General features: G+C 34.9%; 1 protein-coding gene across 2 annotated transcripts in view; it reads right to left on the bottom strand.

Moving 5' to 3' along the window:
- Nucleotides 1-15,562, bottom strand: part of LOC132946368 (mucin-2) — a 130,812-nt gene that overhangs the window by 3,194 nt on the left and 112,056 nt on the right. For both annotated transcript variants that reach the window (XM_061016346.1, XM_061016347.1), the window contains exons 3-4: nucleotides 2,147-2,359; nucleotides 340-2,063 (exon numbers count right to left, since the gene is read on the bottom strand). In XM_061016346.1, coding sequence (XP_060872329.1) covers nucleotides 340-2,063; nucleotides 2,147-2,359 — 1,937 coding nt within the window. The remainder of the gene's footprint in view (nucleotides 1-339; nucleotides 2,064-2,146; nucleotides 2,360-15,562) is intronic.

The raw sequence follows: 15,562 nt of genomic DNA, 5'->3' as shown, positions 1-15,562 counted from the left end.
CATTTTCACAAATTTAAATTTAAGCTACGTTCTATCGATTCTGTAGTAATTTTTGAAAAAATGTATACATTTTCGATTTTGGGCTGTTTATAAAAAAATTATTGAGTAACATTATTATCTCAGACATAATAGTATGATCTCTCACCACTGGGTATTTATTTTTAATCTAGAATTACTTTTTATTTCTATAATCATATTTCAAATTATCTCTCGTTCTCCATAATATGCTCGTTTATAAATATAAGTTTACCTAGGTAGATATCATGTTAATCAAACATAAAAATTCAACAAAAAAAAATGTCATAATATTCTATGAAATTAACTATCAAAATATTTTACTTGGAATGAGTACGGTGATTTGATCGTGGCAATTTCGTAGTATATGTCCTTGAATTCAGCTGGAGTAGAAATTTCCACTCGGATTGTTTCGGCATTTGCAGACGGGCTCACGTCTTGAACAAGAACGTCGTTGTCATCGTCGTGTTGTAAGGCTGGCAATAAACCTGAACCAGCCAACGCTTGGTCTCCGTTGTCAACTTGTACGTCGGGGAAATGTGGTGTCAAAGGTGTGGTAGCATTTTCCTGTCCATGTCGGTTTTCATCGATACGGCGAATGGTTACACGAGGTTTGGGAGATGTTTTGTACTCCCAACGTCCAGTTGGTCGGATGAGTTTAGATTTGAACGTCAACGGAGCAGTCGGGATGGGTTGTGGGCTGGACTGGGGAGATTGTTCTTGTTGTTGAAAGTGTTTTTTGAAAGCCCGGCGGTTAGCTGGCGTCACTACCGCCGCACTGGTGTTACTGTCGTAACGCTTGGCACTAGGTTGGAACCGTCTTTGCGTAGCTGATCCCTCAGTCGACTCCACTTCTGGCTCAGCTGTGGTCGGTCTGTTAAATCGGTTTTGTTTAAAACTGGGAACTCTTTGTGTTGTAGTAGTAATTTTTGAGGTGAATTTAGATCCTTTCCTGTAACTCGGAGTAGTAGGCTCATTTTGAGCAGAGGTGAATTCGTTTTGTTCTTCATCGGTAGTCGAATAATCTTCAAATTCTTTTGATTTACTTTTTGGCGTAGGCGTGTACTTGTTTTTATTGAAACCTCCACCAATAGCCGGCCTCCTGGATTGTCGAACCAATACCGAACCCGGTTGTGAGCCCACTAACGACTCTAGAGATTCGTCTTCCAATCCAGATGTGACTGGTGTAGGTTCAACGTTTGGTGATCTGGTAGAAGGCTTAGGTGCAGCTGTCTTAAGGATTCGGACACCAGACGCAGATGGGGATATCTTTACTGCTACTTTTTTCGGTGCCTTATTTGTCGTTGGCTCTTCTTCAGCGTTAAAGTTTGCTACTGAGTTGAACGCTCGGAGTTTTCCTTCGGGACCTCGACTTTTTTGAACGAGGACGTGTCTAGATACGCTGGGTTTCAAATCAATCACTTTGAACGTCTCATCCACAACTTCTGAAGGTTGTCGGGAAAGGAAATCATATTCTGGTGTTGGTTGTAAGTGGTTTACTGCCACCTCTTCGACCGGTTCACCAGAAATAACTTCTACTTTACTGTAAATCGCCTTTTCCACCACCTTCGATGGCTCTGGTGCACTTCCCTCAATGACCTCGACTTTGGTTACGATATTTTCCACGACTTTAGAACCCGCCAAAACCACGACCTTTGAGCTTATTACTGGTTCTTTATTTGCGTTTCCAACTGGTTTTTGTTTTGGAGGTGATGGCGTAGTTGGTTTGGCAGTGGTTTTCTTTGTTGTCACTGGAGCTCCTGTTGATTTTTTCTCTTGTTCAGATTTTTTCACTGTGGTTTTCGTAGTGGGTGGTTCTTTTGTAGTAGTGGTCGTCGGTTCGGCAATAGTTGTTTCTTTTGTGGTGGTTATAGGTTCATTTGAAGTCATAACTATTTCTTCATTTTTTGAATCGACTGGTAAGTTCACTGGTTTACTGGGCGTAATTCCAATGGACTCTGTTTCCAGCTGTTCTTTTGTAATGGGCTTTTCTTCAATAGTGGTGGTTGTACCTTCTGTAGTTGATGGTTCTTCAACTGTAGTAGTACCTAATAAATATAATTTATTTTATTTATATGCAATAAACTTTATTCACAATTTTTTATATAAATATTGTTATATTAGTATTTACCTGGTGAAGTAGACGCACTTTGTGGCATGAAAACCATAACAGTGTTACCAATCGTTGTAGTAAAGTCCAAAAATCCATATACCGTTTGCGTGATTTGAGAATCGGGCGAAACTACCTGCGAAGCGACAGGTTCTGGTTTTTCGTAAACTAAATCCGGATTAACATATACGGGTCCTGGTGATGAATCACCGTTGACCAATCCAAAGGCTGAACCTAAAAATATAGAATATTTTAAACATCAATTTTAATAATATTACTGTAAAAATATTTAAAGATCAGTGTTTCGTAAAAATACATCATTTTTTTACGACAAGTACGATAGTTATTATTATTTTTCCTATGTGAAAAGCATTAGTTGAAACTCGTAAATTGGTATAACTCATGTCTGGTCAAAACGCAATACGTTTATACGTACAGACGTGCTTTATAGCTGATTTAATCGTTTGTTATTTCAGAGAAATACCACATATAGTTTCAAACGGGACCGTCCATTATAAAAAGGGGGTAGGTTTGTATAGCGGACGATGTGAGAAATTGATAGTAGCCGAGTCCGGAGGAGAGGTCGTAAAATTATTACTGATGACAGATAAACGCTCGGCGAATAAACAAAATACCGTTTATTTGAGGATTCCAATAACATAGGACACTATGCACTATTGCGTTCGAACAATAGATGGTCATTAACTCGGTATACACGTTATGTATGTACATATTATATATTCTATACGTTTGTGTGTGTGTCATCTGTGTTATACGCATGTGTCAGCGTATGGTACGCGACCATGGGAATTTATTATTGTTACACGTTGACAGGGGTGATAATAATATAATGTAATCGTGAAATTTACGGTTTTGCGGGCAGGGCGGAAGAATTCGTCCTCTACACGCACCCCGACACGCTCCTGCAACACTTAATAGGTGTATTATTATCCGTGTGTGTTGGTTTATATATTTTATTATGCATTATATTACACTACCGTAAAGATCGAAAATTAAACGACGAAAGCATTCCTAGTGAACGAGGTTTTGTTTTGCTTCGACCGTGAGAAAACGGTAAACGATTTGTCAATTAAACCTCTAAAGAAAACCGGAGAAAATTATTATTTTTTCCCTACGCTCGCAGTATATTGTCTATAAGGAAATCATCAAACGTCTAAGATGTAGGTACTTGTAAAACAGGCGTTGATCGAGCTTATTATTTAAACGTGTAATTTTACGTAAAACAAAGTGAGAGTTTAATCATAATAAAATAATTAGTATAAATGTAATCATAAAATCGAGCTGTGAATTTTCTCATAACCGACGATTAAAATGGAAGATAAGAATGGTAAAAATACGTGCTCGTCGTTTTTGAAATGATTAGGATAAATTAAAATTGCACAATAAATCAATTTCATATTGAGATAGGTATTTAACAACCAGGATAACGCCATTATTTTGGATAATTGTGATTTATTAACATGACTATATTAATGATAATGGAAATTGAAGTCCGTGTACCAACATGGTAAATAGATTCTAAGTCATTAAAATATACAAATTATAACTAAACATAATAGATGATATCACATTATGACACACGTTGGATTACAGATTTGATATTATGTAATACGAGACATTTCTTACCTACCTTTAAATAATAATTGCTTGAAAGGATATGTCTCAGTAACTAAAGAGACTACCGAGCAGTAAAACTCGCTAAACAATTTACCTTTCCTTATGTCAAAAAAGTAAGAACGTATTGTGTAAAGAAACCGTTTTATTGCAAACCAATCTAAAGTGTTTAATTTTTCCGAGAATTTCAAAATCGACAATACAGGGTGTATCAGGAAGACCTGACAGATGAAATAACTTTTGTTCTGATCAATATTTAAATTTTATTTATATATATATATATATAATTTATGTCACTTGCGCTACACGAATAATAAAAAAATTATTTTTTTATTTTTTAATATCTACTGAAAATAAAAAATGTAATTAAAATTGTTATGGATACATTCAAAACAGTCAATTTATGAATCAGATTATAAGAACAATTTCGATGGTAAAAATATTTATCCAAGTCAAGTAGTTTATTTTTTTGAATTTATTAAAATACCAATATTTTTTTTGATTTAACTAATCTGGAACGTAATAACTCTTTTCAAAATATTATTTTTGGGAATTTTCTGACAAGAGTATATTTCTTAAATTATTTACTAATCGTATTTCCTGTTACTCCCTGTGTATAGTAACTATGAGAAAAATTTAAAATTTGAAAACTATATACTTGGTTATTTTATCCGTATGATTTTCTACGCGCAAGTACATGTTTTCAGTTGTTCATCGGTCGTCGGAGTATTTTAAAATGTATTGCGACGTGCGGGAGATTTCTATTGGAAAAATTTCAAATCCCACCGACTCCGATTGTCTCGTTGTACAGCCGAAGCCCTTCGGATAATAATGCGTGTTTTTTTCCCTCAAATTCGTTTCGAGTTCACACTAGACCGCACGGGCGCCCGGACAGACCCGACGTTTACACTTGGAGATCACGATCTAGCCCGCGGTTCATGGTCCCGTGAGATAACGCGCTCCGAACTGTGTCAATGCCCAATATTGTGCTTTCCTCCGGCCGGGCCAGGATTCGATTAACGTCCGATACGTCTCGGTGATAATAACAACACATTTTGTGTTTTTGGCCCGCGTGAATCGTTTCAATTTTTTGCGATAATTATTTTCTAATCGAAATCGTGCGCATGCGAGAAAGTTCAATTGCAGATTGGCCGCCTCGTTTTACGGCATGATAATAATAAATTATATTGTATTGTGATATTATTTTGAGCTCAGTGTTTCGTCGATAACCGACGATTTTCAGAACTTTGAACGAGTGCGCAACGAAAATTGGACAAATTGTTACTACGGGCGATCGGGTATGCGGTGTGAGCCAGGTACTCTTAATAAAGACTCTTTAAAAAGACCACTGCTATAGCCCCCCTACCCTGACATTTCGTTTAGCCCCCTCGTTATGATTCATAACTCTACGCCCACGGTAACAATCGACCACATCGGATTATACAAATAGTCAATAACCGCGCAATATTTGTATTTTTAGCCCACGTGGTTTCATTTTTTATGCGCGACAACTATTTTTCAATCGAAATCGGTGCGTTTAACGGCATAACATTATGATTTAGTCTTAGCCGTTTTTCAATAACAGATTTTCCTAGCTTCAAGCAGGCGCACGCTAATGTTGTACAAGTGAACAAATATTATTATTGTAAGCGATCGGATATCATAGGCGTACGAGACATTAAACTATTACAATGTTCGCCCGGCGGAGTATAGAAAATAAGACGAGTTAGGTTAGGTTAGGTGTGAAAGGAATGTGTATATTCGACGATAATAACATTATAGACAACGTGAAAACCGCGCTGATTTAATGCTGCACTGTGTGACTGTCGGACAAACTATTGTTCGGATTCAAAAGTTTGTTCTAGCTTTTTTGAACGCTGTATGGCATAATAACAGTAATGATGATATTAAACGGAATATGTCACGCGAAAAGAAAAACGCGGAAAACTCTTTGCCCGAGTACAACAGACCATTATCGACGCACTCGGTCCCGCGAACCGTTCATTTGTAAGATAAAATTTATTTCAAACACAATATCATATTTTACCCTGTGGTGATTTTCGATTTGAAATAATCATTTGTACGTATTCGCGAGATCGTTAAAAGTTCGGTCGGGTGTTGTATGGTTATAATGTTATATTTCTATTATTATATAATACAATTCAATCTGGTCAAAGGCTGCGAGTCGAATATTATAATATTGTATACTTATTTTTCGACGTGCTCTACTTGTCGAAATCAAAAAAAAAGTTAAACGACACCGAATGTCGAGAACGACAAACGAGGGAGAAGTAGACTGCTGATGCTGCAACCAACAGCACCACAAAACTTGTCCGCGGGATACCACATACCGTGTCCCTGCAGCTGCACAAAGACATGACGTGAACAACCTCATCGTTATGCGAGGAAAAAATCCAACAGTTGTTGACGACGTTTCGCAAAACTTTTCGCACACGCCGTCGTAATAAACTCGACGAGACAACGCCGGAAAATGTGTGTCCGCGAGTTTCCCAACAGATTCAACGCACAATGTTATCGTTTATATTTTATATTTTGAATCATTGGTCCGCTCTTGTGACCGGACCCAAATTCATTGAAGGTAACGCTCAGACTGATTGGGTGCAAAACGTATAATTATTTTTGAAAAAATTGCCTCGTACGTCGATCGGAGCGTGGAAGGGACCTTAAAATCGATACGATTTGGTCGGACGGGGCGCGCACTGTATATAATATAATTTAATTTGTTATTTATTTAGTTCAACAAAAATATCCGAACGCAACGAAAGTTTTGAGTTACGGCTACAACTGACAATGGGCAGAAGGACACAAAACGTCAAGTTGTCTCAAAAGGCATTGAATCTTCCAGACCACCGCCACGAGTTAATTTGTTTTTTTTTTTTTTTTTAATAACTCACAGCTGTGTTTTGAGAATATGGCGAAAATTATTATGAAAATTAAAACATTACGATATTGTTAAAGTTGTCCCAACAGATGGTACAAAATGAAATCGAACCAAAATAAATACTATCAAGAAAAAACAACGGTGAAAAACCAGTTTTAGTTTCTATCGAAAAACAAATAAATAAAATTATTACTATAGAGGTTATTATTAGTTTAAAAAACCCCAACGTTTTAATACCGTTTTTTCCCATACTATAATATCTATTTTCATTTTACTTATTAAATTTGGAGTGTAATTTTATTTAAATATTCCGTTTTTGAAAACGTTTTACCGAAAAGTATTCATAAAAAATGTAACGTTATTAACAATATGTTGCAAAAAACACGATGTGCTCGAGAAAACAATAGTAACGAAAATTCTAAAAATGTTTTCGAATTACATCTTTGGAAAAAAAATATAGAATTTAATGTTCGTTCTACATAAGAAATATATTACCGTTTGCAGATTAATGGAAAAAGTTCTCAAACCACTCTGATATTAGAATAGTTTGCACTTAACAAAAAAATAATAATAAACCTACCGTACCTAGGAGACAAAAGCCCGAATAAATATGAAATAACGATTTTTGTTTTCTGAGTACATGAAATTAATTTAGCATCAGGTGGGCGTTGCAATTAACTTTGCTGAAAACATGCAAAACACATTAAAACTTTATCAACTTTGGTAGTGTAAAATGAACTTCTAATAATTTAATCAGTAGACGTAGGAGTTAATATTATGTACCCTGCGCACATTATAGTACGTCAAAAATACACCGATAATGTATAATATTTTATATTGTAATATTACATCCCCAAAGACGCGTTTTTGTATACAGATCGTTATTTAACTCAGGCGACGGATTGATTCGATCAATTACCACGGTGATTGTAATGGAATGAGTAGTAGAGGAAAAGTGAAAAAATTGTGGCAATCATAAATGACTACAACAGTTCTCAAAAACTCCCACAACTGAGAGGTCTAGTCCAGGGGTATTCAACCTAAAGCCCGCCAAACTAATCGATGTTTTAAAAAATATAGTAAAATAACTAAAAAGTGGGTAAGTGGATGTCACTCTGCTGTACAGTAGGTAGTTCACTGTATAATGGATTGTACTAAATTTGAATTCAATTATCATTGTATACGAAAAACGATTCCCAGCGGAGACGGTTTGTCAGTCTGGATATTTTATATTGTTATTATTTATTATAGCCTGTAAGTTGAATTAATATTATAAATCACAACAATATTACTAAAATGGTTATTTTTGTTTTTATTCGTTTCGATGGTGATGAACAAAGCGTTAGAAATTAAAATCCCGTATTTACCGGTTTTTTTTTGTAATTTTTCATTGGTTTTTCCCGTGGCATTAAATAACTGTTAAGAAAATCAAAAAATGACCTCTGCGAAGTACGATCTTGATCAAATAAAATTTTGTATACAGTAAAGTAAAAATAAATAAATATCAATTTAAAACCACTAGCTTAAAATAATTATAATCCTTATAAATCTTTAATACCATTACACATCTCTGTCCCAGTCTAAAAAAATTCGGCCCGTGGCGTCGGAAGCGTATCGCACAGATTTGGTCCGCCGTGGAAAAGGGCTGGAGATCCCTGGCTGATCCCCAACCCCCTTGTTTGTCTAGTCCGCCGCGGAGTCTCGACGTGAAAAAAATTATCAATTTTTATATTTTATTTCATAATATCGTGTCGGAGCGTAATTGTGATCTAAGTGAACATAATATTGGATAGAAATATAATATTAAGTTTATATATAATATATTATAAAACACCGAAAATACACCCACATGCTTAAAGCCGGTTCGAGCGGTTGAAATGAAGCAGCGGTACCTACTCATAATGTGAGTATAATATTTATACATAGTACATATTATATCATTATTCGAATGGTTCGATCTATATTATTGTTAGGTAGTAAAGAAAAAGGTCATAAATCGTGGCAATAGTTCTCAAAAACACCGGAGTGATATCTATAAATGTGATTACGCGGAGGTTAGACATGAAAACAATCAATACGGAAAATCGTGTCTGAGTGTAATTATATTGTTTGCGCGTCTACAATAATTGAACAGCCAAAAATATAATTTAGAACTATTATCGTGGAAACAGTGAGATAATAATGTTGATAATCGCATTATTACACCACTGACACGATGCCTACTAAACCTAGGTACGCTTTCCGCGACCGTGAACCGGAATCGTTTTCCCTGACCCGATTCATATTATGAATTTATTGTTATAATTATTTAACACTATAATATAATATGTGCCAAAGTGTACTTACACGACCGTGTACCTATAAACGATGAGAGTCGGGTTAGGCCGATGCTCAAGGGTGTGCGAGTGCCGCGCATGCGTTGTTCGGCGGACGTGCGCGTGAGAAACTTAAACGTCCCACTCGGTCGAGTTCTCGTCTCACGCCGGCAATAAAAATGCCTTCGTATTTTTCGAATCAGTTTTCGTTTTTTAACGGTAACTCATATAATAATATAATCGTTTAAATCGAAATTCGCGTCCGTCCGACCCGGCGCACAACTGTAATACGACGATTCGCTGATGAGATTTACACGAGGGCGAAAAAAAAAAGATCACACGAACGCGACCTCCGACCTAGATCCGCCAATGACATCGGTGGATAATTAGACCTGAGAGACTCGACGACGACGACGACGACGACTCCGACGACTACGAAAACGACTCCGACAACGGTGATGATGATGATGATGATGATGATCGTGTGCGAGAGAGAATTCTCACACTCGGGTGACGATGATATAGAAACCCACCTATAATACCACATTGTTGTGACTAACCGTCGCCATTATACAAAACGCCAAACGATGCGAATCTGTGGTAACGACGAAATGTAATACACCGATCGTAATGGCGAATGTGATGATGATAACAATAATAATGACGTTAAGACATAATATAAGTATAAAGGTTATAGGTTACCACCGCCCATAGAGTTGTATTATGGCAATGCGAGCATGAAAATCGATCATTGTTGGGCAAGTAGGGGGGGGGGGGTGCAGATTGACTCTGGGGGCTTATGAATCCGTTATTGGAGTGCGCCTTCGAGCGATCCACGACCGACTGAAGTTTCATATATTTTTCGTCGCCACTCGTCGACGATAAGTGCTGCATGTAATAATATAAATAGTATACGTAAGCAAATAGTGGTAGCTAATCGGATACTTGACATTTTTTTAATGTAGCTCACTTGGTGGAAAAGTTTGGCGGCCCCTGCCTTAAAGTATGACGTTACTGATGCTTCGATGCGACTAAAGGTACCAGAAGTTTTGCCAAGCTGATATTTTGTTTTCCACGGCCGATTTCACATTTATAATATTGCCTAACTACCAGCCTCATTACCAGGAAATATGCAGATTTAGTATATAACATATTTTATAACTTTGTAAAATATCAAATCAATATACAATTTTAACTATGACCGCATATTAATTATTATTAAATTAAGTCGAATAATTACTTTTGATGTGTATTTAAAAATAAACCGTTTTATTTTATGTTTAATTTTAATATGTTTTGAAATATGTATTTTTTTCTTATTAATACCTATATCTTTGAATATTTCCAAAATAAAACATGAAATTGTCTGATATATTTATCCGGATAAAATTATTGGTTATCTGTTCCCAACATTGATGATGACCGCGGTTATAGCGAGTAAACAGTGATCGAAATTTATTATTATTGGTCCGACCGCAGCTGTTTGAACACGCCGTGTTTGGATTATTCGTCGTGAATTCAGAATATTACTGACACACTGACTGACGACTATTCAAAGTTTCCCGAGCCGAGAAGCCATCCGCGTTTTGTGCGCAGAATTTTCACGGATCCGACCGCAATCTGTGTCCATATTGTGCACGAGTCGCGCAGACTGTAAACCGTATTCCCACACAAAATTATTATAATTATTATTATTTGAAACACTCCCGCGAGACTCGACTCCCATGCATCGATTCTCGCCATCGATATGCGCCGAAAACCGCCGTCTGTTATGCCTACAATAATATTATCATGTCCTCGTGAAAATATTAATAACGTTATGATGTGATGAGACATGTGTCTCCCGCTCGAAACCGAGTAAAATCGAAACGTTAATAATATTGTTACCGACGAGAAAACACGAAAATTGTTTTTAGTCCGTTTACACGGCACGACCGTTTGACTGCCTTCGTAAAATATATTTTATTATAATCACAATGTCGCTAGTGCGGATGCATATCGTTATAATTATAGGTCCCACACAGCATTTGGAAAACGATAATATTTTGTGAAGATTTTCATGTGCTTGAATAATGAATATTTGACTAATTATGTTTCATAAATATTTTCTTCTCATTTCAACAAAATATTGTACTATATGATTGCATACGAATTATGACTTAATATATTTTTATAAAGTTTCCGTAAAAATGTTTTTTGAAAATATATGATTGAATTAATGTTTTGTAAAATATGTTTTTTATAAAATATTTTCAAAAATACGAATTTCTTGGCCAAAGAATATAACTAAAATATTTTCTAATTATTTACGCAACATTTTAAAATAATATTTTGACGATTATATTATTTTTCTGAAATTATTTTTGCCATAGTTAGGAAATATTTTTATGTTGTATTGCGTATATACTTGTGCAACAGGCTCGAGTAAAAATAATCTATTTTATTTACAAAAATTATTATTTTCATCGTTTATTTATTCGTGCGGTACCTATATACCATCTACGTCTGCAGACAGCTTTTACGTTTACTTTATGAAATTATTGCGCAAAGTATCATATTAATATTGTTAAGTACACTTAACTATTTTAAACAAAGCTTATTAACTAATTAGGTAGCACTAAACAAATAAAAAAAACACAAACAACTAATTTCGTAAAAAAAAAAAACAATTACCCGCGTTATGGTTCTTAATAAAGAGTAATTTATACTGAAGTTAAATTTTTATCTAGCAGGTGGGACGTGAAAAAGGATCACACTGCAAGCTCTTGAGCTCACGTGTTTTCACAGTTTATCTAATTATATTTTACTGTATAGTTCGTTTTAATATTTGTATTTTAACGCAAATTTGTGCCTAAAATATAAATCATTTTTGATCCAACGGCGAGTTGTGTTTGTACGCATGGTTAAGCTTAAAATTTTCATGCCATACGTTCGGAGATTGAAACCCTAAGACGTCACGGGAACTATAATTAAATCGGCGGTAGCTTATGTTTAATAAAATTCCACAAATAGCAACAAATGAAACGGCGATCGGTGGTCGAAAACTCGACGACACCTGCGACGACGTTCCTCCGTTTAATACGGACCTGGCCCGAGAGGTGGCCGTCATCATAATTATATCGTTACTCGTCAGCCAGTCTCGTTTACCGTATAGGTAGGCACCTACAAGTCTGTGCAACGGCGTACGAAAATGTACGAATAAAAACCCTAAGTGCACTCGGCAAGACCGAGCCACGTCGGACGGGAGACGAGAGGCGATGAGTATTATCGACGAAGTGATCAATCTTACCATAGGTACCTCCCATTAGTATTTGTCGAGCGTAACATTTTAATGAATTCGTCGCGTACGTTGTAACGATGATGACGTGTCGGTGAACGTTTAGGCGTAATTGCCATCGCAAATGACGTCGTTTTGATCGACAACGACGACGACGGGCGAGGACTCAAATCCAAAGGAGACGTCGTGTCTCGCGTCCGACGTCGGGTCTGCGCGATATTCTTATTAGTCTTATCCGCAATAAACAGACGCACCGACGCGGACATAGAGACGTGTTGATGATTTCGTTTAAGGTCTATATTATAAGTCCTACTATGGAAATTACTCAAAAGTTTAACACATAAATATGTGACGTAACCGCGGCGGCGTGTGGTTTCATATCAATCACCGGTACGCCATTAAGTATAGGAGGTATATAATCTAAAATAATAGCAATCCCGCGATATTATTATATAACTTATATGCGATGTCTCCGACGAGCTACTTAGGCACCTGACTGATTAAATGTTGGATGTCGTGATTGAAAATCGTCTGGCCGCAAACTATAATTATTACTATCGTCGTCGGCAGGGTTTGGCAGTATCGGAGATACAATCGCAGGCAGCATTTTTTTTTTTTTTTGTTTAAAAATATAATTATAACATTATACTAATATTTTTTTTTAATTAAACTATAATATAATATCATTATTATTATATCATCGTTAAAAAATTCTACCTGGGATTGTATCTTGTAGCATGTATATTTTTTTTGCCAAAAAATACAATATACTATTATTATAAACATTTGTACTGAATAATAGTACCAAGAAAATGTAATTTGATTTGCAGGACACTCAAAACACAACTGTGGTCATTTTTAATGTGTGTCTATTATTAATATTGTATTGTATATAATTTCGTCGCGGATTGTGTTGTTACAAAAAATTGTCCAGACGCGATTGAGCCTAAATGAACGATAATAAAGGACATTTACCATACAGTGTTATAACTTGTAAGATAATTTTAAAAACGTTAATTTCAACTACCAGATAGATATTATAGATATAATTATCTATCTACAGTCATACGCAGATAAGCACTAAACTGAAATTTTCGTTCTCATAAAATATGAATCCACAGGTCTTTCCACATAATATAAAAAAAAATAATTAGAAGTACATATTATAAGCAATTACAGTGTACTATTCGCATTGTTGTGCAATTTTTTTTCGTTCTGTCTTCTGTGAGATAGTGTCAGTAATAATGTCATAATAACTATACAATTCAATAGTTAATAAAATTAATTTGGAAGTACAAAAATATCTTTTCTACATTCACAATGATACACTAAATGCATGTATCATGATACTTTATTTTGAGTATCTTGCCCGACCCTGGTTGTAGGTAGCAAAACTGAGCAGTATGTGTGAGACGTTGAAAATTGTCACTAAATTAAAGTGAAAAAAAGTTCTAAACACGTTTCTTTGCGTTCAAAAAAATATAATTTTGACGGGGCGCGAGTGTTGTGGTAATTATCATTTGAAAGCTATTGTACTATGGTACAGTATGTTAATTAGAATTAGAATCGTTTTTTGATTCGTTGATTCGTCCCATTAATGGGCATGATGTAAAAGCGATTAATCAAAAGAGATTATTATTGGACGTGCAAGTACACTACGTAACCGAACAATTAGGTATTATAGGTACACCGACATTGCCAAATTGAAATATATTTTAATGCAAAAGGACAAGGTAATAATGTGACTTACGTGAACAGGTAGGTAAAATATATACGTATTAATCCGTGCTTATAAAATAAACAGTAAAATGATAAATAATTCGTTTGGAAACTGTTATGATACAATTCGATTAGTGTTTTAATTCGTTGATTTAGCATTAATATTTATTATGATGTACACCGCGATTAATCAAAAGTGATTAATCATTGTCGTAACGAGAGATAGGTACGCAAGTAATTATTATTGGACGTGTAAGTACGTGTAACTGAATAATTAGGTAGGTAACGAAATTTCCAAATTCAAAAGTATTATTTTAATGTGAAAGGATGACTTACGTTAACAAGTAGCCACCTACCGTTTAGTAAAAATACAAAATGCACCCAATGGCCTAAGTTGCCACTGGTTGTCTAATAAAAAAAAATAAATAAATAAATATAATATAAATCTGTGTTTATAAAATAATAACAGTAACATTATAAATAATTTAAGACTATTTTTAAATATATTTAAGTGTACCTAACGTTTTAACAAAATGAATTATTTGTTGTGGCTTAATACAGTCGTATGGATCCGGACGTATAGTAAAATAATATATTACAATTATTTAATGGCCACTTTATAATACTGTAAGGGCTCTATAAGTTTAATAATTATATTATTAAGATGTGAATAATCCAATCTTAAGTATTTTATTTTTCTGTTTAATGTTTTCAAACAAATCGCTGATTCGTAAACATTTATTTTCTATGAAAAACATTAACTCTTTAATAATATTTTTGCCAAACGCAAAAGCCTTAAAAATAATATCGACGTTCATTTATTCCAAGTATATTTTATTTTTCAAACAATTCACCGTTATTCAAAATTAATAATAATGAATTGTAATATAAAAAAGATGTGGGCACACCAACAAGAAATGGTTATTAATTTTCACGGCTCCCTGAAAATAATATTCGAGTATAGTGCAATTATTTTTCGGTACATCTCTGCTTTGCGACGTGAAAAACGTAATGGCAATTATTAAATTATTATACTTTGATTCACACAGTCAAAGAGAAAAATAATTAATCAAAATATGTTTTATTATTTTTAAAAAGTCCATACTAAAATGTAGTATGTAACATTGTAGTGCATTTCAGTTTTCTAACAAACTGAAAAAAAATGTTTCAATTTGTTCACCAATTCGATACTTATTGTGACCTGTGTGTATGGTGTTCTCGGAAGGGACATTATTACAGTCAAGTCCCCTCGACCTGATTTCCACTACCAGTTGTGCTAAAATTGAGTTTCTGAAAACTCGAATCGTCAAATTCCTATAAAACAGGTACTTATTCCTTCTGTTGTGTCTACACAATATTGTGATGAGCTCCGATGAGTGTCGCGTCGGTAAAAATTCGGGCGATAAAATATTTACACGTTTCCAATAAATAACTAACATTATAATACTTCGCTAAAACGTCGGCGCTGAGATGATAGTCAATCAACTATAACTACTACCCACACGGCATAAAAGTATTTCCTAACTATGGTGAAAATATTTTCAGGAAAATAATATAGTTGTCAAAATATTTCAAAAAGTCACGTGAAT

This window comes from Metopolophium dirhodum, chromosome 6 (genome assembly GCF_019925205.1).
Source record: "Metopolophium dirhodum isolate CAU chromosome 6, ASM1992520v1, whole genome shotgun sequence".
NCBI classification, from domain to species: domain Eukaryota; kingdom Metazoa; phylum Arthropoda; class Insecta; order Hemiptera; family Aphididae; genus Metopolophium; species Metopolophium dirhodum.
The sequence above is the reverse complement of the archived record's forward strand: the minus strand, read 5'-3'. Positions and strand labels throughout refer to the sequence as shown.